The sequence below is a fragment of the Solanum stenotomum genome, chromosome 6 (genome assembly GCF_019186545.1).
Source record: "Solanum stenotomum isolate F172 chromosome 6, ASM1918654v1, whole genome shotgun sequence".
Lineage (NCBI taxonomy): Eukaryota > Viridiplantae > Streptophyta > Magnoliopsida > Solanales > Solanaceae > Solanum > Solanum stenotomum.
This window is the reverse complement of record NC_064287.1, coordinates 45,747,441-45,773,618: the sequence shown is the minus strand read 5'-3', so window position 1 is coordinate 45,773,618 and position 26,178 is coordinate 45,747,441. Positions and strand designations below refer to the sequence as shown.

Genomic DNA, 26,178 nt, shown 5'->3' with positions numbered 1-26,178 from the left:
AATTATTTAAAAATTGTATTTGATATTTTTATTATTTTTTCAGTGTTATAACTTTGCATTGTTGTCTTCTATAAAAATTATTTGAATACAAAACAATTTTAAGAAATGAGTACAAATAAGATTGAAAAAAATGACATTTTTAAATCTCTTATGATTATTTTAAGTGGTGTCTTCAGGTCGCCTCCTCTCTCGAATAATTAGAAGTTAGATGGATCACCTTATTTGCAACTCCACTACTCTCCAATTTTGTGTCCATTATGGACTTTTTATTGAGTGGGAGAAGTATAAAAGTTTTTTTGAGGCCATCCTAATCAATCTAGCCTTCATTTTTTCATGACTCCACTTCTTTAGATTTTTCTTCTGCACCCTCATTCACACATCAATGTTAGCCAAATTGAATTTTCAGCATCAAATTATATTTTCTCAACAGAGGGTTTTGATTTATCCCGAAGATTTGTTTGGCCTTCTATCTCATTAGGCATTTGTGTATTGATAACATTCTTGTTGATTTGATTTTTGTTTGCCACGAGTTACACAATTGTCTTGACTCCATAGTAGGCGCCAAATTGTTTATCGAAGAATAGTACAATTGAACTTGTAATAAGATCAATGACACACAACTTGATTTAATTTGTTATTTCTGATCACTACCAGTTAAATATGTTCGTGAATATAAGTAAAAATGAGATAAGGATAAGAAAATAAATAAAGAAAGTTGTATGAAACAGTGCAGCTTCAGTGACGAATGTCTGCGCAAGAGTCGGTGTTGTTCAAGTGATCTTAGCTTTAGATTCGAAATTGCTTGAATAAGTTAATGCTATAAGTTAAAATTTAGTTAAAATATAGAAAATTTGAAGCACTTAAGTATATTGATATTGTATTATTCAGTATCATATGCCTTAACAATTGTGCTGAAATTATTATTTATAGGAGTAGTTTACAAAGATGATACATCAACCAATTAAAAAGTTTCACTTGAATCATAAAGTACTTTGACCAATGACTGTCATCCACGTGGAAATACTGCTAGCTATGTCGTATACGTCCTTTTTCCACTTCACTAGGACACATGTCCTTCTTCATCTTCGAGCCACAAGTTCGAACCGTTTTCCGATGATAATCATTCTATGACATTGGAGGATAATCAAGGTTGGTCTTTCTGAACACATCTCCTAAAATAGTTTATTCAACCTAACTAATTTCCTTAATCATATTATGTTATAGTCACGTGTTCATTTTTTATTCCACCACATATACAAGCTATTTTTATCCAATACAATTCGATAAATTTAATAATGCACATTATGAAAAAAGATAGAATATACTCATATCTTACTTTTTACTTCGTAAAGACAGAAAATCAACTCTACTATTCTCCGTATTTAAAAGAGAAGGATCCAGATAGTGTGAAGAGCTCATGCTAGATTAATTCAAAATCACAAAAAATCTATGTGTGTTGTTCGTGTGTGTGCACTGTGCTGGCGCGCATGCGGGTGTCTACTATACATGTAATATTGCAGATCCAAGCCAGTTGATTGGGCCCTGCTTCACTCATCTACCCATTCCACATCCAACAACACTTTTCAATCTCAATTGCCAAAACATTCATCAAGAAGAAGTGACATCAAAACTTAAGAAGGTGAAGGGTAAAATTGTAATTTTCAGAAGGAATCTTATCTGAATTTGCACAGTGAAAAAAAAATTCATAGAAAGGGTAAAATACTTTCTAATAAAGATAACTCGATATCCAAACTTGAATTCTAAAGGAAATTTCATATCGAAGGTAAAACACTTCCTAACAAAGATAACTTTGTATCTGAGACTCGAATACGATACCTATGAGGAATAAGTACTTACCTTCTTTGTTAGTACTTATTAAAGAAATAATATGACTAAATGCCCCCAAAGGTCTAGGTTGTTCTTTTGACCTATTTTTTGGAACCTACTTAAATACTACTCCCAAGTGACTATTCTTTGTTGCCATCATTTAGTCATTTTGAAAAAAAAGTTTAAGAAATTACCCAAGATTTCCTTTTTTCAACTTCCTGCTGAAAAAGGGGTGTTTTTTCTTCTTACAAATCCAGCTCAAGATTTCATCTTTTTGATTTCTTGATTGATTGAGTAGGTTTGGGTTGACGTTGAATTTGGGTTTCTTGTAAATGAAAAGAAAATGTGGGTCTAGTTCTTGTAGTACTCAATATATATGAGCTGGCTTTGTCTTTGTATGCCACCAGCAGAAGTGATGAAAATTACTGTCTGATTCTTGAAAAGGTATGAGCAAAGTATTGTCTTTTTAGTTCCAAAAAATGCCTTGGGTTCAGTCTGAAATCAGGGAAAAATATGATCTTTTGAATCATATTCATCTTCTGTCATCTCCTCAGAAAGACTCCTCTACCCCATCATCATCTTCATCTGGAAACAAAATTAGTCCAGCTGTTCTTTTTATCATAGTAATACTAGCTATCATATTCTTTATTTCTGGTGTTTTGCATTTGTTAGTTAGGTATTTGATGAAACATAGGTGGTCCTCTTCTTCATCTAATAGAGACCCTGAAATGTCTGATTCTGGTACCTATCAAAGGCAGTTACAACAGCTTTTTCATCTTCATGACTCAGGTTTAGATCAGGCTTTTATTGATGCTCTCCCTGTGTTTCTTTACAAAGAAATTGTGGGTTTGAAGGAGCCTTTCGATTGTGCTGTTTGTCTCTGTGAGTTTTCAGAACAAGATGAATTGAGGCTGCTCCCTTTATGTAGTCATGCCTTTCATATAAGTTGTATAGATACATGGTTGTTGTCAAATTCAACTTGCCCCCTTTGTAGAGGAATCCTTTTCACACCTGATTTTTGTGTTGAAAATCCAATCTTTTGCTTTGATGATTCAATAAGAGATGAATGTGGTGGTGGTGGGGTTTCAGAACATGGAAGTGTTGGTGTTGGTGTTTCTCCTGGTATGAAACCACATGAGGATTTAGATAGTACTATTAGTTCAAGAAGGGTGTTTTCTGTTAGACTTGGCAAATTCAAGAACACAAACAATGGTCTTCTTGAAAATGGGAAAAGGGAAATGGGAGAGACTAGTAACAGTAGTTTGGACTCAAGGAGGTGTTTTTCAATGGGGTCTTTTCAATATGTGGTGGATGATTCAGAATTGCAAGTGGCATTTTGTCCCAATAGTGCTAAAAATCATGGTGTTGATGGTGGTGGTGGTCAGTTGATGAGGGGAATTGTGAAAGGGAAAAGTGGACACAATGGAAGTTCTGCAAATGATGGAGACAATTATGGCAAAAGGATTGGAAATAAAGGGGAGAGCTTTTCTGTTTCCAAGATTTGGCTATGGTCTAAGAAGGATAAGTTTCATAATTCTGCAGATAATGTAAGTTTGCCATGGACTGATGATCATAGAACTCAACCTGTTTGAAGATAGTTATACAAATCTTTTTTTTTTTTTGTCTTTCTTTCAATTGCCTTGTAGTTTGGTTAAATTAAAGTTTACATTTGATTATTCAGTTGCCAAAGTTCTTTTGGAGCTTTTACTTTTTCACTTTTTTTCTCTTTATTGCTTTCTAGTAGTACACACTATTCTTTAAATGATGCTTCTTTCCAATTTCCACTTTTGTGGAAGAAGGTTAACATGTTTCACTTTAACTTTTTTTTTTTCAATTCAAAATCCCATCAAATTCACCCAAGATTTGAGAAAGTTCTTTTTCCTACCAACTCTGAAACTTAACAACAACATACTCAGTGTAATCCAGTAAGTGGAATCTGAAGAGGATAGTATGTATGCAGACGTTGCCTCTAGACTTTTTTAACTTAAGGGACCACTTGGGGTTGCTGAAAAGTTAAAACCATTGAATAATGTACTACAATTCTCTTGTTAAGGCATTTTCAAACTCAAATGAATGCTGCAATCTCAAGAAAAAAAAAACCTAGATCAACTCTTGGGACTCTTCCTTCCTATTTTAATAATCTTGTTTGTGGCTCCCAAAAGATTCTCCACACTTTCAAATCCAATTGCCACTATTATCCTGTTTTGTCTCTTTTGAACTCTATGGTGTTTAGTTAATTAATGCCACATGAACATTAAATTGCTGGCTATATCTGTACTTAGGCTTACAGCTTACTATATTGTACTTCATTTAACAACTGGCTGAAAAAGTGGATGATACTCTATTAAAGTCAAGCTCCTATTTAAACAAAGTTGGAACTTGGAAGTATATGATTCTTGGTCTTACTACAAATTCTTTTACACTCCTTAGTAGTCAATATGTAAAAACTCGAACAGGTGCATGCAAGCTGACTTGAACACAACAGTTAAAAAAAAAATTACGCGAACCCGATAACTTACCCTCCCCCTCCCCTAGCAGGACCTACTAATGTTCTACAAGATGACAATTTCTTTCTTCCAACCGATTTCTTTTTCAGAAATGGGTTGGTAGTCCCACCAACTATTTTCTTCTGCAAGGTCCATTGTGTGGAGCTTCTGATAATGGTGGGATTAGGGGTGTACAAAATCGAACCGAAAATCGAACTAAACTGTAAATCGAGTTAAATTGGAAAAAAAACCTGACTAGTGGTTTGGTTTGACTTGGTTTGTATTAGAAAAAAAAACCCGACTATATTTGGGTTGGTTTAGTTTCAACTAAAAAAAATCAACCCGAAATCAAACCAACCCGACATTATATATATAATTTTTAAATTTTATTTTATATGTATTCTCTTTGATATAATTTTTATTTCTTATACTTTTTCATAGTTTTTATCTTTTAATATATTATTTCATGTTTGAAAGTTTGAATTGTTAATGGTCCAATAAAGATTATAGTCCATAGATGTTGGTAATTATAATAAAACTTAAATCAAAGTCAAATTAATACTAATGCAAAAAGAAAATCAATTCAACACTAAGAATGACAATAATATTGAATATTTGTTCTTTAGTTTTACATACGTTTAGACAATTAAAATACATAATCTAATTTTAATTTCCTTTAATATTTAGTCATGTAACTAATACTTATTAAACTTATTTTAGCATGATTTAGTACTTTTAAATTATGATCATTGTTATTATTACTTATTAATTTGCAATATTCGTTTTACGCGATTTCATTATAATTTTTTTGTTGGATATTTTAGTGTCATTAATCATATCATATTTTGTGTATTTTCTTAAGAAACACCTTAAATAGTTGTATTTTGGTAGGACTAAAGAAATATTTGAAATACAAATAAATTATATGTTTGTATGAATACTTTACCGGAAAAATCCGAAAAAATCCAAAAAAAAACCAAGGTTAAAAAACCCGACTTTTATTGATTTGGTTTGGTTTATAAATTCAAAAATTCGACACAAATAATTTGGTTTGATATTTGAAAAACCCGAATCAACCCGGCCATGTACACCCCTAGGTGGGATCAATGAAAAGTGGTGTGGGAGACTTTAGTGATGAAATAGATGGTTTCCTAGTTGTGGGGACATTGACATTTTATCCCTTGCTCAATGCTCATGTTGTTGTTGCACTCAATTACAAATAACTATGTAGGGTGTAGAACTAAAGTAAAAAAAATACATCTTTAATTATTTTGTTGACTAAGCTACCTACTCTACTGGGTTTAAATGAATAGTTAATAAACAATCAGACTAATATATGTCATTGACAAGTTAACAATGTTTTGAAGCTATAACAGATCATGAAGTACAAATGAATGGGCAGCCAGTTTATGAACAGTTCATTCTAGTTGTCACATAGGATATTTAATTAAAGAAAGAAACTCAATGTGAAAAAAAAAACTCTAATACATTAAACAGTTCCAAGTAATGAAGAAAATTATTACTACAGCATAAAATAACACAATAATTTTCTTATAAGTGCAGTTTAGTGACCAAGAGACTACATATTCTAATTGTATATCCTAAATACTTTCTGTTAACCTAGTATGAATTCTTACTTCTCTATTTAAGCTCAACTCATGTCATAAAACTTCGTACTTCGATTAAATGCAAAACTCGGTTCACCTCCAAGGATTTGTGATGTATGTCTGCCACTAATTTTGTACTACTTCTACTGTTAAACAAGAGTAGAAGACTGATTGGTAAGTTATTGTATCAACCACAGTGTGGAAACAATAATTGGCATGCTTTATTACTCCCATTTGACACAGTAGTTGCTTGAATAATGCGACTGTATCTATGTCAGATCTTCTGTAATGCATAATATTAGGATAATCCGACACTGATGCTACAATATTTTTGGAGGATCCGAGCAACATAGTCTTGCCACGTAGGATAAGCCTCGCTCTTTAGGTCCCACTTTATAATAAGTAGGACTTATTTGAAACCAAGAATGTAAAGAAAAAGAAGAGCACAAAGGTACAAAAAAGTGAGAAGACTCACACAAAAATGAAAATGTATCCCAAGTACATGTGGAATAGTGGATAAAACTAAAAACAGCACATTTTATATAACTTGAGAAAAGAAATGTCTAAAATATAACCAGGGTCCCAACTCAACCTATATTACATTTCTTGAATTTGATTACTCCAAAATCTAGAACAAATGAGACTTACATATATCAAAACTTTTAACGAGGGGTCCAGCAAGGTCTCCCGTATGTGCCTCAAAAGCCAAAAGTTTACTTCCACAATGGCATACTTAGGTAGTATCAGATCATAATGTACACTGGCGGCTATCTCTTTTGAAGGTAGAAAGAGGCAAGCAAGTTGAGGCATCCAAGCAATTCCCCAAGTAAAGCCACTTGAAAACCAACTAGCACATGCTACATCTCTTAGAACAATTTAACAAATTGATTGCACTAGAAAGTACAAACAACGAGCTGAAGCTTCCTCGCAGTAAATAACAGATTAAAGATCTCGCAAATCAAACTCTTTTAGGGTCATTCAACTTCACAAATCACGGGGAAAATTGTTGACTTGGCCTTCCTCCAATACATCCTTATTATTCACCTTATAAGCTATCCGTATGCGCATGACAAGGGATTTCTGGGGAATGACGGAAAATATTAGATAGCTGTCACTATAAACCAAAACTGCAGAGGTGACAATGTTCACGGGCTATAAATAGTTACTCAAAAAGTATTACAATGCTTTAAATTTGTGGATGACGGGATGCACACACATATTGCAATAATAAAAGAGGATATGAAAAAGTGCTTATTTTTATAGTCAGGTTCACAAAAGAGCGATCATGCAAAGTGCTAGAATATGCTCAATCATCAAATGGATAATTCACATACCTTGCCATGTTGGCTGTTTGTGAGTTTCAACTTTTGCATGATTGATCCACTACTATTTGCAGGTAACATGTTACCACTTGCTGGATCCAAGTGCAATTGAAGAAACTGCACCAAAAATGACGAAATAAGCATAGTTGAGAGCTCATGAACATGGTACATGACTTAAAATTAGATTGGTTAGATCCCAGAAACAAATTACAAATGACAGTTGCAGTCGTTGAAGGAATAGGTAAGCAAAAATGAAAAATCTCTTAACGAACCCCAAAGAAGTGATTGTAATTTCCTAGAAAAGCACCTAACCTATCACTAAAACCTCCAGCCTCAGAAGTTTCACCCATGAAGATATCACTTTGGAAAGATCGCTCTGCCCTCACCTGGGGTTAGATAATTTCATGATTTTTCCGCTTGGATTGCAAGTACTAGTTTCTATTGGAAGATGAATGAAAACTGACAGATCAAAAATGATTTTTACCAAAAAAATTGATTTAGAATAATCACAGACGGGGTAAGCTCAGGAAGGGCAATTGGTCAGTTCATATCATAAAACCAAGCATTCTATGCCAACTCTTCTTCCCAAGTGAAAAGTTAAAAACAAATAAGTCCAATTACCTTTGGAACTGCAGCTTGGAAAATAAAGTTTGTGAGAACTTCCCCCGACTTGTTTGTAAAACTAGCTTCAATAAGTGTTGTCTGTGGGTTTTCAGGCTTCTTTGAGAAGTTGAATGTTAATTTTAACGAGCTGCTCTCAAATGCAACTATTGATGGATATGCAGGACCATTTCCTTCTGTAACTGAACAAAGAAATATGTGTCAACTTTGAAGAAGCATTACACTGTAACCAAGGTTAAAGCACAGAAAGAGACTGCACCAGCAATTGGTGAGCTGGAAGGGAACCCATTCAATAAATCCAACATAGGAGAACTTCCAGCTGTAGTAGAGACTTGAACTAAAGGAGCAGAAGGTGAGGACAATCTATCTAATAGATCCACCGGACTTTTAGTGTCAACATTGGAGGGTGACACCTGAATTGTAGATGGGCTGCTATTTGCAGGTGGTGTTCCAATTGACAGAAGATCCAGTAAAACATTGGTGCCACTCATTTGGGCCTGATTTGTACCTGAAATTCAAGGAACAAAATGAGAATAACTGCAAACTCGTGTTTCACCTTTCCCCTCTCCCCCTTTCTTTTCTTTTTTACTGGTGACGGTCTTTGTAAAACAAGTTGGTGGGGTTGCCTAACTCAATCTAGTTTTACAGTAGAATTAAAAATCTTAAAGTTCAAATAGAACTTCAATATTCCCCTAACTTTAATCATAGATATCATGCAGGAAGCAGCGTTAGAGACAGGACAGTTCTGAAACACAAATCCTTCCACATCTTGGAATGTACAATTAAGGAATTTAACTTATTGTGCTCCTATATTCCACAATTTACTAGCAAAACTTTCTCACACAAAAGAACAGCAAAATTCAGGGATTTTAATTACTGTGCTTTAGATCGACAATTTACTAACAACACTTTTTCACACACAATTGGACTTGATAAACAGTCTCGTTAAAATAAAATAAATAGAACCAAGTTTTTAATAACGGTAATTCAAAGGGCTTGTTATCGTTTTGTTGCATTGCATGTTGATATCTTTGTCCTAATGATATTACATGACAATCACTTGTATGGACCATATTCATTATCTAGCTCGCAAGGACAAAAACACTCTTCTAGTTCCCCACAAACTCAACCAATCAATTTTATAAGAAATGGAGGCTCACATCCAGTGTCTTGTGTGATAAGATGTTACCAAGACTTAAAGGTAAAGTTTTATAAAGTGGTTGTTAGACCAACTATGTTGATGGGGCGCAGTGTTGGCCGGTCAAGAACTCGCACATTCAGAAGATGAAAGTAGCAGAAATGAGGATGCTGAGATGGATGTGTTGGCATACTAGGAGAGATATGGTTAGGAACGATAATATTGGAACAGCGTGGGAGTGGCTTCCGTGTTGGACAAGATGAGGGAAGCAAGACTGAGATTGCTTGGGCATGTGAAGAGAAGATGTACAAATACCCTAGTGAAGAAGTGTGAGCAATTGGCTATGGTGGGTCTGAGGCTAGGTAGAGTTAGGCCGAAAAAGTATTGGAGAAAGGTGATTAGACAGGACATGACACACCTGCAGCTTACTCGGTGCACTAAGCTCCCACTATGTGTGGTGTCCAAAGAAGGGCCGGACCACCAGGGTCTATTATACGCAGTCTTATCCTGCATTTCTGCAAGAGGTTATTTCCACAGCTCAAACCCATTACCTCCTGGTCACATGACAGCCTAGATAGGAGGCTATGGAGGTTGAGAATCAAGGTAGAACGTTGGTAGGTAGTCATGTTGATTCAAGTGACTCCAAAAAGGAGGAAAGAATAGAAGAAGCCATAGGTATGAGATTTAACTAAACGGTGGTTCTTGTTTGTACTAAGAATGGTCAAAGGATGCACATTTAACATTTAAATAAGGTACAGGAGAAGATCTGAATATGAACAAAATCAGAACAATAAACGCAAACATAAGGAAGAACTCATGCAATGGAACATAGCAACACTAACCTGATTGTGAAGACATTGGCACCAGATCAACACCAAGAAGATCCTGAAGAAAGTCTCCACCAGAAGAGCTAGGTGCAGGAACATCATCTGAACTAAGATCAAGTAAGTCAACAAGAGGGGCAGCACTGGGCTTGGCAACTCCATTTGGAAGATTGACTGATACTCCTTGAGATGTTGACACAACTGCTGGTACAGAACCAGCCTTCCTTCCGCTGTGGGTTGCTTCATCAAGAACTGGCATTCTTTCTACAAGTGAAGGCCTGAAAACATACATACATAATCAACAACTCCTATGACTGAGCTACATAAAAAGTAGGCATCGAACAACCTTCAATATGAAATCAAACAAACCTGATATTCTGATGCCTCCCAATTATTGAGTTAAATTCAATAGCTCTCTGTTGCAGTTCAAGCACAAAACTCCCTTTGTACTGGACAATGATGTCATTTATCCGCCTACACCAAATCGGATATTCACACATTTCTCATTATCCTGAAGAACTCGTTTAGCAGTTGTTTACTCTTTGAGCGGCCATTAGTGTGTCATCTTAAAAAATAGATTTAAGCAAGTAAAAATGAAAAATACCATGAGTGGGACACATGAGACGGTGGGAGGACAAATAGTGGGCTGTGCATAGATTTTATTTATTTATAGAGGTATGCCCAACTTGGTGGCATGTCCCATAATGGAAAGAAATTTCCATAAAATGCAACAAGACAGAAAAAACTTAGAGACAACGTGCAAAATAGATATCAAATTAAACAATGTGTGGTTAATTTGGCAGTAGTTTAACCCTCAGGGGTTGGCCTGCTGGCAATTGACTTAAGCCTTGGGGTTTGCTCCCTTTCAAGGTCTCAAGTTCGAAACCCACTAGGTGCAAACAATTTCTGAGGGCCATCGGACTGGGTAAAACCTGAATTAACCGTGGTGCACTTGCGGGAAACTCCTTGCCGAGGGCCTGTGCACCCCCGGGATTAGTCGGGGCTCAAAGAGACTCGGACACCCGGTGCAAATCAAAAAAATAAAAAAAAATAAAAAAATAAAAATTGGCAGTAGTTTGTCAGCTGTGTTTAAGTAACTGTAAGCGCCTGGGAGAAACCAAGCACCTCCCAAACAGAATGAAAAAGAGCACATACTGTGAACAAGATGGAAAGCGACTTGACAGCTTTAGCAAAGCAATCAAACACATCGCCCGAGTAGTGAGATCAAATGAATGGCTCTTAAAGGAAGTCTCCACAACATCCACAGCATCAGATTCTGTTACCTGCTCCAAAGAACTATATCAGAGAACCTAGAAATAGACAATTCCAATCCAGAAATAATTTAAAATGATGACGTGCATGCATCAATCTCAAATAACGTTCACGGTTTTTTTAAAATGAGACACAGAAAAGGAGCAAATTGGATAGTGAGGACTCAGGAAGCTGACCCCAACTAACATGAGAAAGAGTCAGCTATTGTAGTTTATAGTTCAAGGTTCAAGTCAAACTATAAACTATTACGACTGTCGACTTGTTTATCAGCATCTATCATTTCATTTTCGAAATCACATCTGTACTTCGTTGAGTGCATTTGAATCTGCAGACAACAAAAATGCTCCTCATAGTACATCATTCTTAACTTCATGTCAACATGCACAGCATGTGGAGCAGAGGCGGATCCAGGATTTGATGATTACAGGTACCACCATTACTAAAAAACTGAGTTCTTCCGACAGACAAAATTTACGGATGCCGTCAGTCTACTATTTCATTTAGATAAGCTAAAGGACAATATCGAAAACTCAGATGAAATTGATTTTAAAAATTTCTTCATGAAACCAACAGAACCGACGAAAGTCATCGGTTAATGAAATTATCATTTTTTTCTAATACTTTTCTTCTTTTTAATTTAATTAATGATAGAGGCTATCGGAAAAAATCAAGGGACTCCATCGGTGTTTTATTCCAAGATGATAATTTTGATAAGTGACTATTTGTAGGTCCTAACCCTCAGGAAAAGGTGTGTTCTTAGTGGGGCACTATCTTTAATGCAAACTTACCACTAGTTAATAAGAGTGGCTTAAGGTCTACATTCAGCCGGCTCAATCCATTTTGAATTAATTCGGTTCAATTTGATCCAATTTGAATTAATTTAGTTTGGTTTAAACCTTTTGGTGTATAAATAAGACCGTGATCACCAAAGCGAATAAGTTTTGTCCAATTCAACTATTTTTCTCGATTCAGATTCTGTTGAATTATGTGATCTAACGATAAATAAAATTTTCAACAAGCAAATACATCCCTTCGATCTACATATAGCTAGATTAATATTATGTCACTTGATATCACCACTCTAAATTATTTTGGAAATTAAGAAAAGAGTAACATTAGATGGGTAAATAGAAAAAATGATTTAAAATTATATTTAAATAATAATTTCAAGATCCAGAAAAAGAAAATGCAGAAAATACATAATTTAAATAAAATCATAAAATAGGGTTTGTGAAAGAGAAAAGAAACTGAAAAAATAAGAAAAAGATCTAGACTAATATTGATGTACATATTTTTTTCTAATAAAATCTGACCCTTTTGGGTCTTTAATTAAAAAAAAGAAGATCTAGACTAATATTGTATCTCTTGATATCATCCCTCTAAATAATTTTGGAAATTAAGAAAAGAGTAACATAAGATGGATAAACAGATATTATTATTAAAGTCAAATTTAAATAAGAATTTCAAGATCCAGAAAAAGAAAATACATGATTTAAATAAAATAATAAAATAGAGTTCTGAAAGACAAAGAAATGGAAAAAAAACAGCCAAAAGGAATGGGGACGGGACGCGAGGGGGGAGGGGGTAACACTAGGGACAGAGCCACAAAGATAATAAATGAAAAAAAAGGCTTTGAGTCTCGATCCTAGGATCAATTGCTTCACACTTGACACCTTAGCCATGGCACCCACCATCAATTTTTTACTTCGGTGCCACTTTTTATTTATGTATAAAATACCAGCACGTGTATTAAAAATATACCAGAGCATCTGGTTGACATGCCACTCCCAACCCACTATATAGATCTGCCTCTGGAATGAAGTTTTCCAAGGTTTATGATTGCATTAGTAGAAACACATTACATTGAAATATTATTAGAATTTATGTGCTATAGTTCATAAAAGAATTAAAAATGCTGAACTTTGTGGAATTTGTAAAATCCCGAAGAAACAACTTAAACAATGTTTGGTTGAGGGCTTGTCCATTTTTCTTTTTTTGAGTGAGGGATCTGTAGGAGATGGAAGCTTTGTATATTACTTTATTGTTTAATTTCATAACTGAGAAATTTATTGTTTCCAACTTCAGTGCTTGGTAGAAATACCAGACTTGGTTCACCAATGATGAATCAAATTCGTCTAGCACACATCTCATGCTGTACCACCTTAACCAATTGAACTAGAAGTCTACATGCAGAAACTTGTATAATACATGGAATTTTCTTTTACACCAATTACCATAATCAATCCAATCCAATTAGGAAACTCTGCCACTACCCTACATGGTCCTTGTCAATGGTACATGGAGAATTGTGCTCTAGTGATAGAAAAAGTAGTGAGACACTTCATCTAGAGTATGCTGGAAAATAAATAAGAGGACCAAGTAATATGATGCAGAATCATTTAGGGAAAAACTGTGATGCAAAGAAAGATCAAAATTAGTAGAAGAGTAACTGTTCAAAAGCATGAACTCACGGTCAAGGGTTCTTCAATATCAAGCCTTCCAGCATTGTTTACTAACATGTCACCGTATTCTCCAATGCACCAAATTGCAACTCGAACCAGAGTTTCCTAACAAGAAAAAATTACCAAATTGTACAAACAATCAGACACAAAAGGGGGAAAGGAGCTAGGAGTTCTAGGCAATTCTTGAAGTACCTGTTCCCCTGCTGCTTGCACTGCTCTGTATAGAGAACGTACTGCATAACCATGGAGGTCGGAAGCATTTGTAATCACCACAATCAGAGAATGCCACGCCTCATCCTTCACATCATTTCCAGCCTATTGCAACAGTAGACAGATCAGTACTTTTTAAGAAAGAACAAAAGGAAAAACACACCCATAACAACTTGAGCTTTTAGATGAGGCGGTCCACACTATTCAACGTGGTATTCGAGTAACGGAGTAAGCATGGGTATAAGTTTGAGTCTAGCTCGCTGCCACCCATGTAAAAGGTTTTTCCTAGTGCTTAAACCAAGAAAAAGATTAGTCCCCTCACGTAAGTTGGTGACTTACAACCCCTAAAAGATAACTTATGTTCATTAATTAACAGAAAGACCATATGGCCTACAAACAGTCTAAAACTCAAACAGAAAGATCATAAAAAGAAGGTCAGCCCGAATGCACTAAGCTCCCACTATGAGCGGGGTTCCAGGAAGGGCCGGACCACAAGGGTCTATTGTACGCAGTCTTACCCTACATTTCTGCAAGAGGCTGTCCACATAATACAAAGAAATATATCAGTTTGTACATACCTCAGAGAGAACCTTGAGCATCTGATCAATGTACCAAATTTTCTCAGGTGAGAACCTACAGCACCACATAAGCAGTTGTAAGTAGGAGATGCATTTGAAGATGTCTTGGAAGAGAATAAACAATGCAGTTGTTTGGGAAAGTTATTGAATCATATTACAAACATATGAACCCCGTTACTCCTGGGGACACAACCAGAGAAATCAAGAGTAACAAAAATATGAAAAGAACAGATGAATGAACAGAAAACACATATCCTCAGTAATATTAAAAAGAAGAAGCATTTTGCAAATTCAAAGAATCAAAATCATAGTTCTCATAAACATTTTCAGTATTACTTACTTTTCCACAATGGAACAGATTTTTGCAGTGAGATCTCCCCTAAACTCCGGATCACTTGCTTCTAGATATTCTATTAACTCCTTCGTCATAGGCTTCACATTGCTTTCGTTTACTAAGAGATACACAAGTTCAACGGCTCTTTTACGAATTGATGGATCGGAATCCTGAAAATTAAAAAAGCCACAGGTTGCTGCATGTTGATAAATGGAACACCAGGGAATAGTATGTCCAAATACGCTAGTTTAACAAAAAAAGTTGCATAATCTCACATGTAGAAATGACATTATCGATCTGTGAAGCACATGGGATACATGTTCTAGCTAGTCAGGGTATGTTTTAAGATTCGACTGTAGATATGTTGGACTGGAGATTAAAGGGAAAGAAGGATAAGGATGAAGAAGTGGAAAGATTATGAGGAAGAAAATAATGTAAAGGTCAAATACCTTCACACATTCCAAAATTGTTGTCCGATGCCTCTGCACTGCTTGACTATCTACAGCTAAAGCTTTCATCAACATGTTCAGTGCAACATATCTGAAATAATTGGACCCAACTAGGATTAGAAAAGAACCCATGCTAACAAGACAAACAGCAATGAAAATCATCCAATATATCTAACCGTGCAAATATCATATAGAGAAGTGGAAGAAAAAAAACCTCCTATTCTGTAGCCTCGAAAGGAAAAGGGTAAAAACTAAGAAATAAGCAGGCGACTGTAGTCAGTATGTGGTGCAGACTCATAGGCATGCCAAAGATCTGTCACAGGCTAAATTCAATGGAGATACGCATTTTCTCATTAAAAAAAAGACACGTGTATATCACACCAAACAAGGGTGCTCTAAGACAATGATAGAATTTCTGACCACCAATTAACACATAGAACACTATAGTACAAGAATACCCTGTAGTTTGAAGGCACACAACAAGTGGAGGCAAAACATACACCACTTAATTGCAAAATACATACAAGATCAATATGGGTTGGACACAGAAGTGCCACATTTTGAATGCAGATAGCTGTTCCTGACAACTGAGTTTTGTTTTGGTTAAACAATTGCTCGAGTGCATGACAACACTGGCCATCACACCAGGACCCAAAAGACAAAATAACTCACATAAGATAACCCCAACATATTGCGGGGAAAATATGCAAAAAGAGAATGACCTGATATTGTTATCACGGTTGGATAAAAATCTTCCCAAAATGTTAATAGCAAGCACCCTCAAGCCACCATTATCTTCTACACTCATGATAGCTGCAACACATTCATAAAGAATAGCATTGCCTGCATTTTTGTTTGATTCAGTTTTTGTTGCCACCTAGAGAAGATTACAGATTTGTTAGAGAAATATATATTTCATCATACATTATAAACTTCTGAAAGGTCGAGATATGACTAGAGAAAGAAAGATTATAGACCCATTCAGACACATATCATGTCCTTGTGAATATTCTCACTTAGTTGCATACCTATCAAAGAGAATTTCTCATTTTGTTGCATGTTTTTAATAAGAACCTTTCTGATAAAATTTCATTACGTCTCCTCAACAAGCAAGTGAGCAATTGATTCAAAATTTGGAAAGTTTCAACCAAAAAAAAACATTTTTTTTTCAAAAGTTGTTTTTAACCAAATACCAAAAATAGAAGTTCATCAGTTCTTGCAAAAGCTAAAAAAGTACATTCCAGTGTTTGGTTGGGAAACAGCTTTTGCAAAAAAAAAAAATTAACAGAAAAATTCAGAACATGTTCTCCAAAATGTTGAAGCAAACGCCAAATCTATTCCGATATTTTGGGGCCAAGAATCACCTAAAGCCTTTGCTGTAACAAAGTTCCAAAAGAGGAGAAGCTATGGCCAACCTAGAGGAGAATAACTCTGCCATTTGACATTGGTATGGTGGAATGCAAAAGAAAAACATAAGAGTCTAGATTTATGTCACTAAAAAGGACAATCCAAACCTGTAATACACAGTACACAAACTAACTGTACTGTCCCTTCGGTATTCATAGAATAATCTGTTAATAAAATTTCATCTATGCTAACAAAAATCTCTCTGCCACACAAATATTTCTGTAAGGGCAAGATTGACATGCACTACCAAAACATAGAAAAAGATGACTATCAGGAGACATTCGGAAAACTTCAAGACTAAACAACTCAGTGATATGAATAGATATACATTAAGATGCAAAGAGGTGCAACAAACCTGAGCTAGAATATCATTCATAGTATCACTGGCATCGGCATCATCTTTCCCCAAAGAACGCAAGAGCCTAAGCAATCTTATTTGAAGGAAAGGATCTGTAATGCCAGAAACGTCATACTCAGGCGCATATGGACTGTTTGCGAGATCCCTCATAAGTTTGACTAAACCATCCGTGCATTTCTAGAACCACACATAAAAAAAATTATTGCCACATCAAATAGAAGATAAAGTTTTTGATGCTTGAAGTTATCAAAATTCAAATATCTGCTCCAGCATGTGTAGTTAAGCTCACACTAACACTATTTTGGTTAAAAGAAGGCTGGAAGAAGTACAATGTGGATGCTCTTTGATTACATATTTGGTCACTCACTTCTAGTTGTTTGGTATGATAGAAAGAGAGTTTTGTCCTTCCCAACCAATCTTTAAAAGGTGGGAAAAGCTGACACAGAAAGCTTGAATAAACTCCCCATCACCCCAACTTTAACCTCCCAAGAAACAAAATAAATGTTTCTTACGCCTCCTCTTTTACTTCCCATTTCTCATAACTTTTCTTCCAATACGATGAAACATAGTGTTTGTTAAGGCCCGATTTTGCAGGTTTAGTCGTTTCTCATGTAAATCATCAAAAAATGATTAGGTGCACATCAGAAGGGCGGGAGACATCCTAATAACAAGGACTCTTTAGAAGTAGTGGAGGTATAAATTCAACTTTAGTTTTAGTGGTCACATAAAATCAAAACTTCTCTTAGAAAGAAGAGTAAAGTTCTCTTGGAAGCAGCAGTTTGAGCTGTCATGCTTCCTCAGGCCCTCCAAAATTATTTAGGCAACATACAAAAGTTAAAAAGGAAGGAATGTGGTGGAGGAAATGAAGGGAGTACCAAGGACAGATAAGTTCCCGAACCTTCACTGAAGTTGCAAATTAGGGAAACAGAAGATAAATGAAGAGAAATTAGAAAAAAAACACAAAATCTATCACTTTTTGGCCATGAAATTTTTTCACTTTTTCCTCAACTCCAGAAATCGCGTTTGGCCATAAAATTCCAGAATTTCACTTGAAGTTGAATTCAAGAATTTAAAAAACAACAAAAAGGTGTTTTCACTTTTTTCACTCCAAATTACTCACAAAATGTCAAAGACAACTCCAAATTGTATTCATGGCCAAACACAATCAAATATCATTTTTTACTTTGAAAACAAAAACTACTTTTTCCAAATTTCAGGCCAAACTCTTAAACAAAAAACTCATCATTTTTTCCTTTTGAAATACTTTTGGGCCCAATGAAAGATATGGTCCTCCAACCTACTTTCTACTAGCTTTCCAATTTCCTGACCAAATGAAAGAAAATTTTCTAAAACCTCTTCTTCCATTCTCTTTTCCCTTCATTTCTCTCCTTATCTAGAAAAAGCGTTGGTCATGACATCACACACCAATTCAGCAATGCATGTACTATTCAATGCAACCCTCCTTTTCAAAATAGAGCTCATGACCCATGGGTTATGAGGCACACACCTTATACTGTAGGATGGGTTTCAGGAAACTAGCTATACTTTTCAGTGGATATCTCCAATATCAACTAAATCATATTCCAGACGGGGAAAGCATAATCAGAGTAAATGACCAACTGTTTTACACAATCATAATCCACAAGGGTTGTAAACCAGTTGCTCAATATTAAAAAATATACAAAATTCTTGATCTGCATCACATCACAAAGTTGCAAAAATAAAATGAGAATACAATTCACTTTCCTATTTTTATTTGTCCAAAAATGGAAAAGGAGGGGGCTATCAAAGCAACAGTACAGCGACACAAAAACATAATTAAGATATTCCTCTAGAAGTATCAACAGATAAAGCTATCAGTGGTTGACTAACCTTTCTGAAATGTTCAAGAGCCTCTGTACTAATTTTACATAGATCTATACAAAGCTGGACACCAGTAATGAGAACTCCATGGTGCTTCTCACTTAACAAGGAAGCTGCAGCGTGTATAAAATTTTCGGCAAGATCGGGGACCTTCTTTATAATTCTTATAGAGCAAAGTGCTGCCTACAGTAGACCAAAGTAGAGTGAATATAATGTGAAGGAACCATTTGCAAGTTTAGCACAAAAGGAACATCATATATCTACCGAGTGAAATACTCATGTCATGAGAAAAACTAAAAGACATTAAGTAGTTGTTTGGGCAATACTGGTTTCAAGTTGAAAACAGAGTATTTGAAGTTAAAATTTGAAAAGAATATTTTGAACAGATTTCGCTGTTTTCTGTAAACAACAACATACACAATTAAGTGATCTATTCCAAAAGGAGACCCAGAGGAAAAAAAAAGCAGAGCCAACGACAAGAATGAGGCCCCAAGTTTAGAGTTCACATGAAAACTTTAAATGAGCTGATCATGGAAAGAAACACATAGATGCACAATGATACAAGGAGAAGAAATGCTAACAGCAACTCTTTTTTGGGGGTATAAGTCAAATAATTTTTTTTGATAATGATAAGTCAAATAATTTCATTGATAGAAGTTAAAGACAAAGCCTGTAAGAAAAGATAAACGCTGTGTATGACTCGACCCAAGTCAACCATATTGTCTAGCTACCTATACAATATGGTATACTCTCCTTACACCAAAAGTACAAACGTTAAGTTAAGGTGTTAATGCAGAAATCAGTATTTCGGAAAAAAATTATAGTCTTTCATTCCAATGTTGACAGAAGCTGTTTAAAAAGGACGTGCTCCATAAGGTTTCATCAAGCAAAAAACGACTTTGAGTATTCCATTTTCCAGAGTTATACTTGATCAGGGAGTCAAATTTCCATTCAGTAATTCATGCCAAAACATAATGAGTCGTGGCTAGGATAATCAGCTGCTACCATCTCCCAATTCCTAATATGTAATTTCTGCAATAGGATATTACAAATTTCACCAACTAAGACACAAAGGTCGAGGAACTTAATTGTGAAGCCTGATCTGAAAATCTACTAAACCAGCCACCCCTCATCCGAGAACAATGTCCTAACATTGAATTAGCCCACTTTTTTTGACACTATATCCTGAAACTCTCAAGCAACTTATCAGAGAATCATACACACATCCCTTCTCGTATATGGAAAGATACTATCTCACTTCTCAAAGACGCCAAGTTCAACACTGAGCCAATCACCAAGACCAAATTTTCCACACTAACCTACTCATTACTCAACATATTCTCTTTTCCTGTTAATAAACCTCCATCTCTACAGATGGACCTCAATTAAATATAGTTCTTCAAATGCATTCTTGTAGAAACAAGTTACAGTTGGCCAAAAATCCCATAAGAATTCCAGTTTAAGTAATGGGAAAGAAATTTGATGATATAGACAACATTCAAAAACTCTAGCCATTAGGAAGAGACATGAGACTTACCTTCTTTCGGATATTAGGATCTCTAAACTTTAGCAACCGTTCAACTTCTGGTGCAAGGTCACGAGCCATTTCTGCAGAACCAATATTCCCTAATGCACAAAGAGCAAGTCCAACAATATATTGATTGGTGTGGTTAAGATCTCTACTCAAAAGTTAAGGTATATGAGTGTAACTGTGAATTTGATCTTTAAAATTCACAGAGCAACAGCAGCTGTTACCTTTAAAAGTTTTATAAATCAAAGAGCAATAGCCTAGCCTAATCAACTCAAAGTGCTTTTGAGGTAAAAAAAAAGGAAAAAGGAAGAAAAAGAAAAAAAAAAGGACCTTCTCCAGTGATTCGTTCTCCATATATCGCTTTTATTTTTTTTATTTTTTTCCATATATCCCTTATGATCTGATTTGAATGTACATATAAAGAGACTTCTTTTAAAGAGGAAAAAAATGAAACACAACAAAAGGATACTGCTTTATAGAATTCGTAACCAACATTAGAACCTCTTGTCTTTCGTCAAGAAGCAACATTAGGCCAAGATATCCTATTCTTTTCTCTGGAAATCCTGGAGAAGCAATCAGCTTCAAGCATTCCATTTGACCAAAGTGTGTAGGATAACCCAGCATGTGAATGAACATTAGTTTTGCAAGATTACGATGTCTGTAGTCATGATCATTATCACTGATTGCAGCTCTGATAGCAGCACACTCTTTTCTTACTACAGCACGCTCCTCTGCTGCAGTTTTGCTAGCACGGATAGCCCGAATCATGTCCCTGCATTCGACCAATAAGTGCATATAAATTTCTATTATAAGCTCTTATATTATCTCATTTTCAGTTAACCTAAATGAAATTTCTGACAGGGGAACTAGGGAACCACCCACATTTTTTTCTATGATAGAATACTGACTTTTAAAGGGAGCAGAAATTCAGATGGAATTGTCCTTGACAAACAACAACAACAACATATCCAATGAAATTCCACAAGTGGGGCATGGGGAGGGTAAAGTGTACACAGACCTTACCACTACCTCGTGGAAGTAGAGAGGTTGTTTCTGCAAGACCCTCGACTTGTGTACAGCAAATCAAAGTAAGTATGAAAAAGGGGAAATGACACTGACGGAAATATAGCAACTAATACAGAAACAGTAACAACAACAAAATAGTGCAATAACAGAAACACCAAAAAAAAAAAACAGATGGTGGTAGAAAGCAAAAGCAAGACACTACAAGAATAAAGTTAATACTATGGTAGACACCACTAAGCCCCTAAACCCTTCCGGGAAGCAAGAGAACACTACCTACTAACCTTCTACCCTAATCTGCAACCTCCACACACTCCTATCTAAGGCATGTCCTTAGTAAGCTGAAGTTGGGTCATGTCCGGTTTAATAATCTCTTCCCAGTACTTTTTCAGTCTACCTCCTCGTACCCACTATATCCAACCTCTCGCACTCCTCATTGGAGCATCTGCGCATCTCCTCTTCACATGCCCAAACCATCTTGTATGTTCTCAAATGGGATTATTAGAAACAAAATATATCAGATTCCTCTAAGAAGACAAACAGAGTAATCGAGGCAGTCCCACCTTCCATCTTGTGAATGCTCTCTCTTTGATGAACTTAAGAAGTTTTAATGGGGAGTACCACCTCGCCCATCTACAAAGTTTTATCTTATGCAACATAAAGTAGTAGAAATAAACAAGTTTTTTGTTCTGGTAAAGATAAATTGCAAAGCACCATGTTGCTTCCAGGGTATAAAGGTGTCACAAGTGCCACTCTTCTACTTGAACCATAGCTATGCAAGTAATGAATAAACACTTGATTTTGGAAAATTTATCTCCCAAAAAATAGCCATTTGGTGTTGTGAAAGACTGTAGCACTAGCAGAAATGGTTATGGGTTTGGAGATGGAGCGTCAAAGGTGGCAGCTTGAAGAATACGCAGTACTACGTCCATAAATGAAGTAATATGGACCCAAAAAAAGGAATCTCATTTCTAAACGCATGGAAGAAGTTCTTGACATGGACCCAAAATCTTGCCCTGAAAGCTGGAAAAACTACTTAAAACCTGGGATCATGAAGGTATCTTTAATCCCAGAAGAATAAAATCTTGTCACTCCCTTTGAGCAGAGTACGGCAACAAGTGGAAGAAAATTGCTGTTGAAGTCTCTGGCCGTACTGCTAACGATTAGGCAAGTGGTGGGGAAGTTTTCAAAGAGAAACAGCTTAAGCATCTTCAGAAATCCCAGCAAAATCAAGAATACGTTGACGATCTGTTTCTTCCATCTCTGGTGTTGGGTCAGCACAAGGAGGAATCTGTAGGAAGTACAAGCACATATTGGAGACTTCTGCAGAAAAGTACATGCACTTTCTTTTTGGATCCCCCTTGCCTTTACCAGCCATCAGTGTCATGCCAAATCTTGAACTGCCACCAGCTGTCTTTTAAACCCGGTGGCTATGAATGAACAGATGAATTCCACCACTATTTCGCCACCTTCGTCCGTTCTCCCCTGGTGGATATGATATCACATTTAACTTCATCATCTTCCGATCTATCCCCTTCTGTTGGTCCCATACTTGCACCATCTGAACCGCTGTTGCATATACATGAGCTGGCTCACCCCGATTTGGGTATGACAAGACACTTATATCTGGTTCAGCATCTGGATACCTTAATCAGGACTGAAAAGAGCTGGAAGAAGGAAGACAAAACTGGGTACAGCACAACAAGGAGACAAGTGGAGGCTGAACCGGCTGGAGCAATAACTAGTGTTAAGGAAGACTAGAAAAGGAGGGAGAAAATGGAGGAAATTGAAGCAAAATATGAGGTGTTTACATGAAGAGGAAACGGCTTTTCTTGGGAGGATAGAGGGAGGAGGGAATACAGACATCAAACCAATGCATTAGAGAGAGATACAGAGCTAAGGCAGCAAAGTTAATGATAGCTAGGAGTAGTAAGCAATTGAAGTTGTCTAAACTTATAGAACAAAAAACAAACTGGATTCCATAGTCATGGCGGTGGGGTTGGAAATATTGTATCCAAAGATAAACATTAGATTAGGTCAGTTTTTAGTAACTACTGCTAGTATTGTTTTTAGTATGCTGTGTTATGACATCCACGTTTTGTAAATCAAGTTTGTATCTAAGACAAATTTTGCTTCTATAGTGAAAAAATCAGTTATTTTTGGCTTCACTGTTTGTTCGTTTTTTTTTTTTTTTACGAGAGTAATAATGAACTTTTTATATGACAAAACAGCACTAAGATAGAACAGAATCCATCTGGAATGAACTATGGATTGGGGAAGAGGATCTGAAGACTACTTTTCCAGACTTATACATCTTGAGTCTGCAACAGATGGATATGGTGACACAATTATGGAGTCCTCAAGGGTGGAACTTGACTTTTAGGAGGGCACTAAATGATTGGGAAATCAACAGAGTAGCAGATTTCCTTCAGATTCTAAATGCCTTCCCAGGGACAACTGTAGGTCCTGATTTGCCAAACTGGAAGCTACATAGCAAAGGGTCCTTTACGGTGAAATCATGTTACTGGAGCTTGAATTTTAGACAGACAATGACAACAAAATAGCCATGGGAACTGGTTTGGAAGGTTAAAATACTCCATAAAGTTTCATGCTTCATTTGCTTGGCAACCAGGAGAGCATGCTTAACTCACGAAGTACTACAGAGAAGAGGTATCCAGATTTGCTCAAGGTGTTCTATGTGTGAGCAAGAGGCAGAGATAAACAGTCATTTATTCATGCATTGCAAAACAGCTATAAATCTGTGGAACATGTTCTTCTGTATACTTGGGATAAGTTGGGAAATGCCAAGGACCTCATTTGATATGCTGCAAAGTTGGGAAGGAGTGGGGAGAAGAGGACCACAAGAAGATTGGTGGAGAAGTATTCCGGCATGGGTCTGGTGGACCCTATAGAAAGAAAGAAATGAAAGATGCCATGATGGAAAAGCTAGCAGTCTCCAAAAGATCAAGATGAAGAGTATAAGTTTTTTGTATTTTTGGTGTAAACAAGAAATAGTGGGGGAGATAGATAGCTTAGTTGATTTCATAGGACAATTGTAAAGTTTCTATCTAGACTTTGGTCTTGATGATACCCTCTAGGGTTGTAAATCCCACCCCATCAGCTTTTACCTGATGGGCTTTTTGGTGTGAATATACAGTTACCATTATCCAAAAAAAAGACAGAATCCATTGTATTTTGCAAGAAGGTGAATAAAATCAACAAGTTTTACATGTAACAATAAAACTGACTTTTTCTTATCAGCGCAAAAAAGCTAGCTTTAATTTTAAATCCTTCATAACCAAGATATTTCCCCAACATAGCCCTTAACTGAGAGACACCACCAAAACCAGAAATATCTTCCAACAGACTTATCTGTAATGCAAGTGAGTACTCAAATTCAAGAAATACTCGCACAAACCACAACTACACCTCAATCCAAACTAGAGCAAGTAAGCTATTCTAAGTTATACCTAGTGATTCTCACTGAGAGACAAATAGTTAATCAAACTCCTGTCTAAAACCAAATCTCATGTGATTGTAGCAGCAGAGATGAGCCTTAATCTCAATTAAGAAAATAGTAACAACAACCACTTCTACTACTTGTATGCCTGAATCCCTTATTGAGGTAAGCTGAGTGAATCTTCAATCCACCCTTCAATTCCAAAATAGCAAAAACTAACTTGAACTTTCAAACTTAATTCAATAACAAAAGCAAAGCAAGCAATCTTTTATGAGGAACCAGCACCCAAAAATATCCTTAGCTAAGTGAGAGACCATCAAACCCAAAAATGTCTTCCCCCATTATTGTCAATCCAACCCTTTCACACAACAACTAAAACTCAAATCCTACCCTAACTGGAATTTGTCTATATGAATCCTCAATATCCGTTTCCCTCCATTGAAACCCGTTTCATTCCAATACTTAACAGCAACTTTTGAACAAATTCAGTAAACCCAAAATGAAAAACAGATAATTCAGCAAAATATTAATGACCCATATTGATCCAATATAATTAGAAGAAATATGAGTTTCAATTGGGGAAGAGGGTACTAACCTAAGACGTGTACCGGACGAAAAGGGATTCATGATTGGTTCTGCTTTAAAACTTCGAGAAAGCTCGATCAGATCCAGCTGAACAGATTCTTCTAGTGTTTCCTCTCCAACTTGATCAACCCCACAAGCATAAAAAAAAAAAAAAGGACTATTTAGGCTCCCATTAAAGCTGGAAAAAAATGTTTATATGACATAAAAGGAAGAATTTGGATTGGAGAAATGGAGAGAAATGAAAATTGAAGGATCTGAGAAGGAATCAGTGGGGTTCTTGGGAGAGGTTTGGATCTGGAAATGGAATGGGAAAAGAAGAAAAAGAAAGGAGAGAGAAGAGAGAGAATGTAACAGAGTGGAAAATATATACATGTGCAAATTAATTTAAGCTAGTAGTATAACAATATGTACATTTAAAAAATAAAATTGAAGCACAAAAAAAAATTAGTTATTTCATTTTCTATCTTATCTCGCATGTAATAATTAAATTGCAAAACGTCGTGTTAATTTTACATGAATAATTTTATTTTTTATTAGGTGTCAAATATTATTATAACTTATGCAGAAATTAATACATGAATAAGTTGCCCGTTTACTAGCAAGTAAATGACTTCTTACCATATTTGTGTTTTCAAACTACTCATAAATACTGAAGCATATGGTTAAAACTTTGTTTGGATGGTTGTTACGTATTATTTCATAATATATTATATTATATTGTATTGTTTTAATGAATATATTGTTTGGATAGATTGTATCATTCTTCGTCGTTACATAGTGTTACACGTCAATAATTTGAATGATAAACCTAAAAAAAAGTA

General features: G+C 35.7%; 2 protein-coding genes across 2 annotated transcripts; one reads left to right on the top strand and one right to left on the bottom strand.

The window, feature by feature from the left end:
• Positions 1-1,917: 1,917 nt before the first annotated feature.
• On the top strand, positions 1,918-3,542 carry LOC125867026 (RING-H2 finger protein ATL47). Its single transcript, XM_049547447.1, has one exon. The coding sequence runs from the start codon at positions 2,307-2,309 to the stop codon at positions 3,417-3,419; it is 1,113 nt and encodes a 370-aa protein (XP_049403404.1). The 5' UTR covers positions 1,918-2,306; the 3' UTR covers positions 3,420-3,542.
• Positions 3,543-6,432: 2,890 nt separating this feature from the next.
• On the bottom strand, positions 6,433-25,704 carry LOC125867003 (AP-1 complex subunit gamma-2-like). The gene is made up of 18 exons (XM_049547414.1): positions 25,368-25,704; positions 20,759-21,061; positions 20,296-20,437; positions 18,768-18,941; positions 16,893-17,072; positions 15,853-16,007; positions 15,131-15,221; positions 14,688-14,851; positions 14,348-14,402; positions 13,752-13,874; positions 13,569-13,664; positions 10,981-11,108; positions 10,195-10,299; positions 9,844-10,103; positions 8,123-8,371; positions 7,864-8,045; positions 7,255-7,359; positions 6,433-7,000 (listed from the first exon to the last, which is right to left on the bottom strand). The coding sequence occupies exons 1-18, from the start codon at positions 25,397-25,399 to the stop codon at positions 6,905-6,907; spliced, it is 2,640 nt and encodes an 879-aa protein (XP_049403371.1). The 5' UTR covers positions 25,400-25,704; the 3' UTR covers positions 6,433-6,904.
• Between the last annotated feature and the right edge of the window lie 474 nt (positions 25,705-26,178).

What these genes read in the sequence shown, in the direction of transcription:
- LOC125867003 (XM_049547414.1), bottom strand. Translation starts at nt 25,399, where the DNA reads ATGAATCCCTTTTCGTCCGGTACACGTCTTAG. An exon ending in ATCCTAATATCCGAAAGAAG is followed by an intron (nt 18,942 to 20,295) that starts GTAAGTCTCATG and finishes GGTCTACTGTAG; the next exon opens with GCAGCACTTTGCTCTATAAG. An exon ending in ATATTGAAGAACCCTTGACC is followed by an intron (nt 11,109 to 13,568) that starts GTGAGTTCATGC and finishes TCTTTGGAGCAG; the next exon opens with GTAACAGAATCTGATGCTGT.
- LOC125867026 (XM_049547447.1), top strand. Translation starts at nt 2,307, where the DNA reads ATGCCTTGGGTTCAGTCTGAAATCAGGGAAAAATATGATCTTTTGAAT.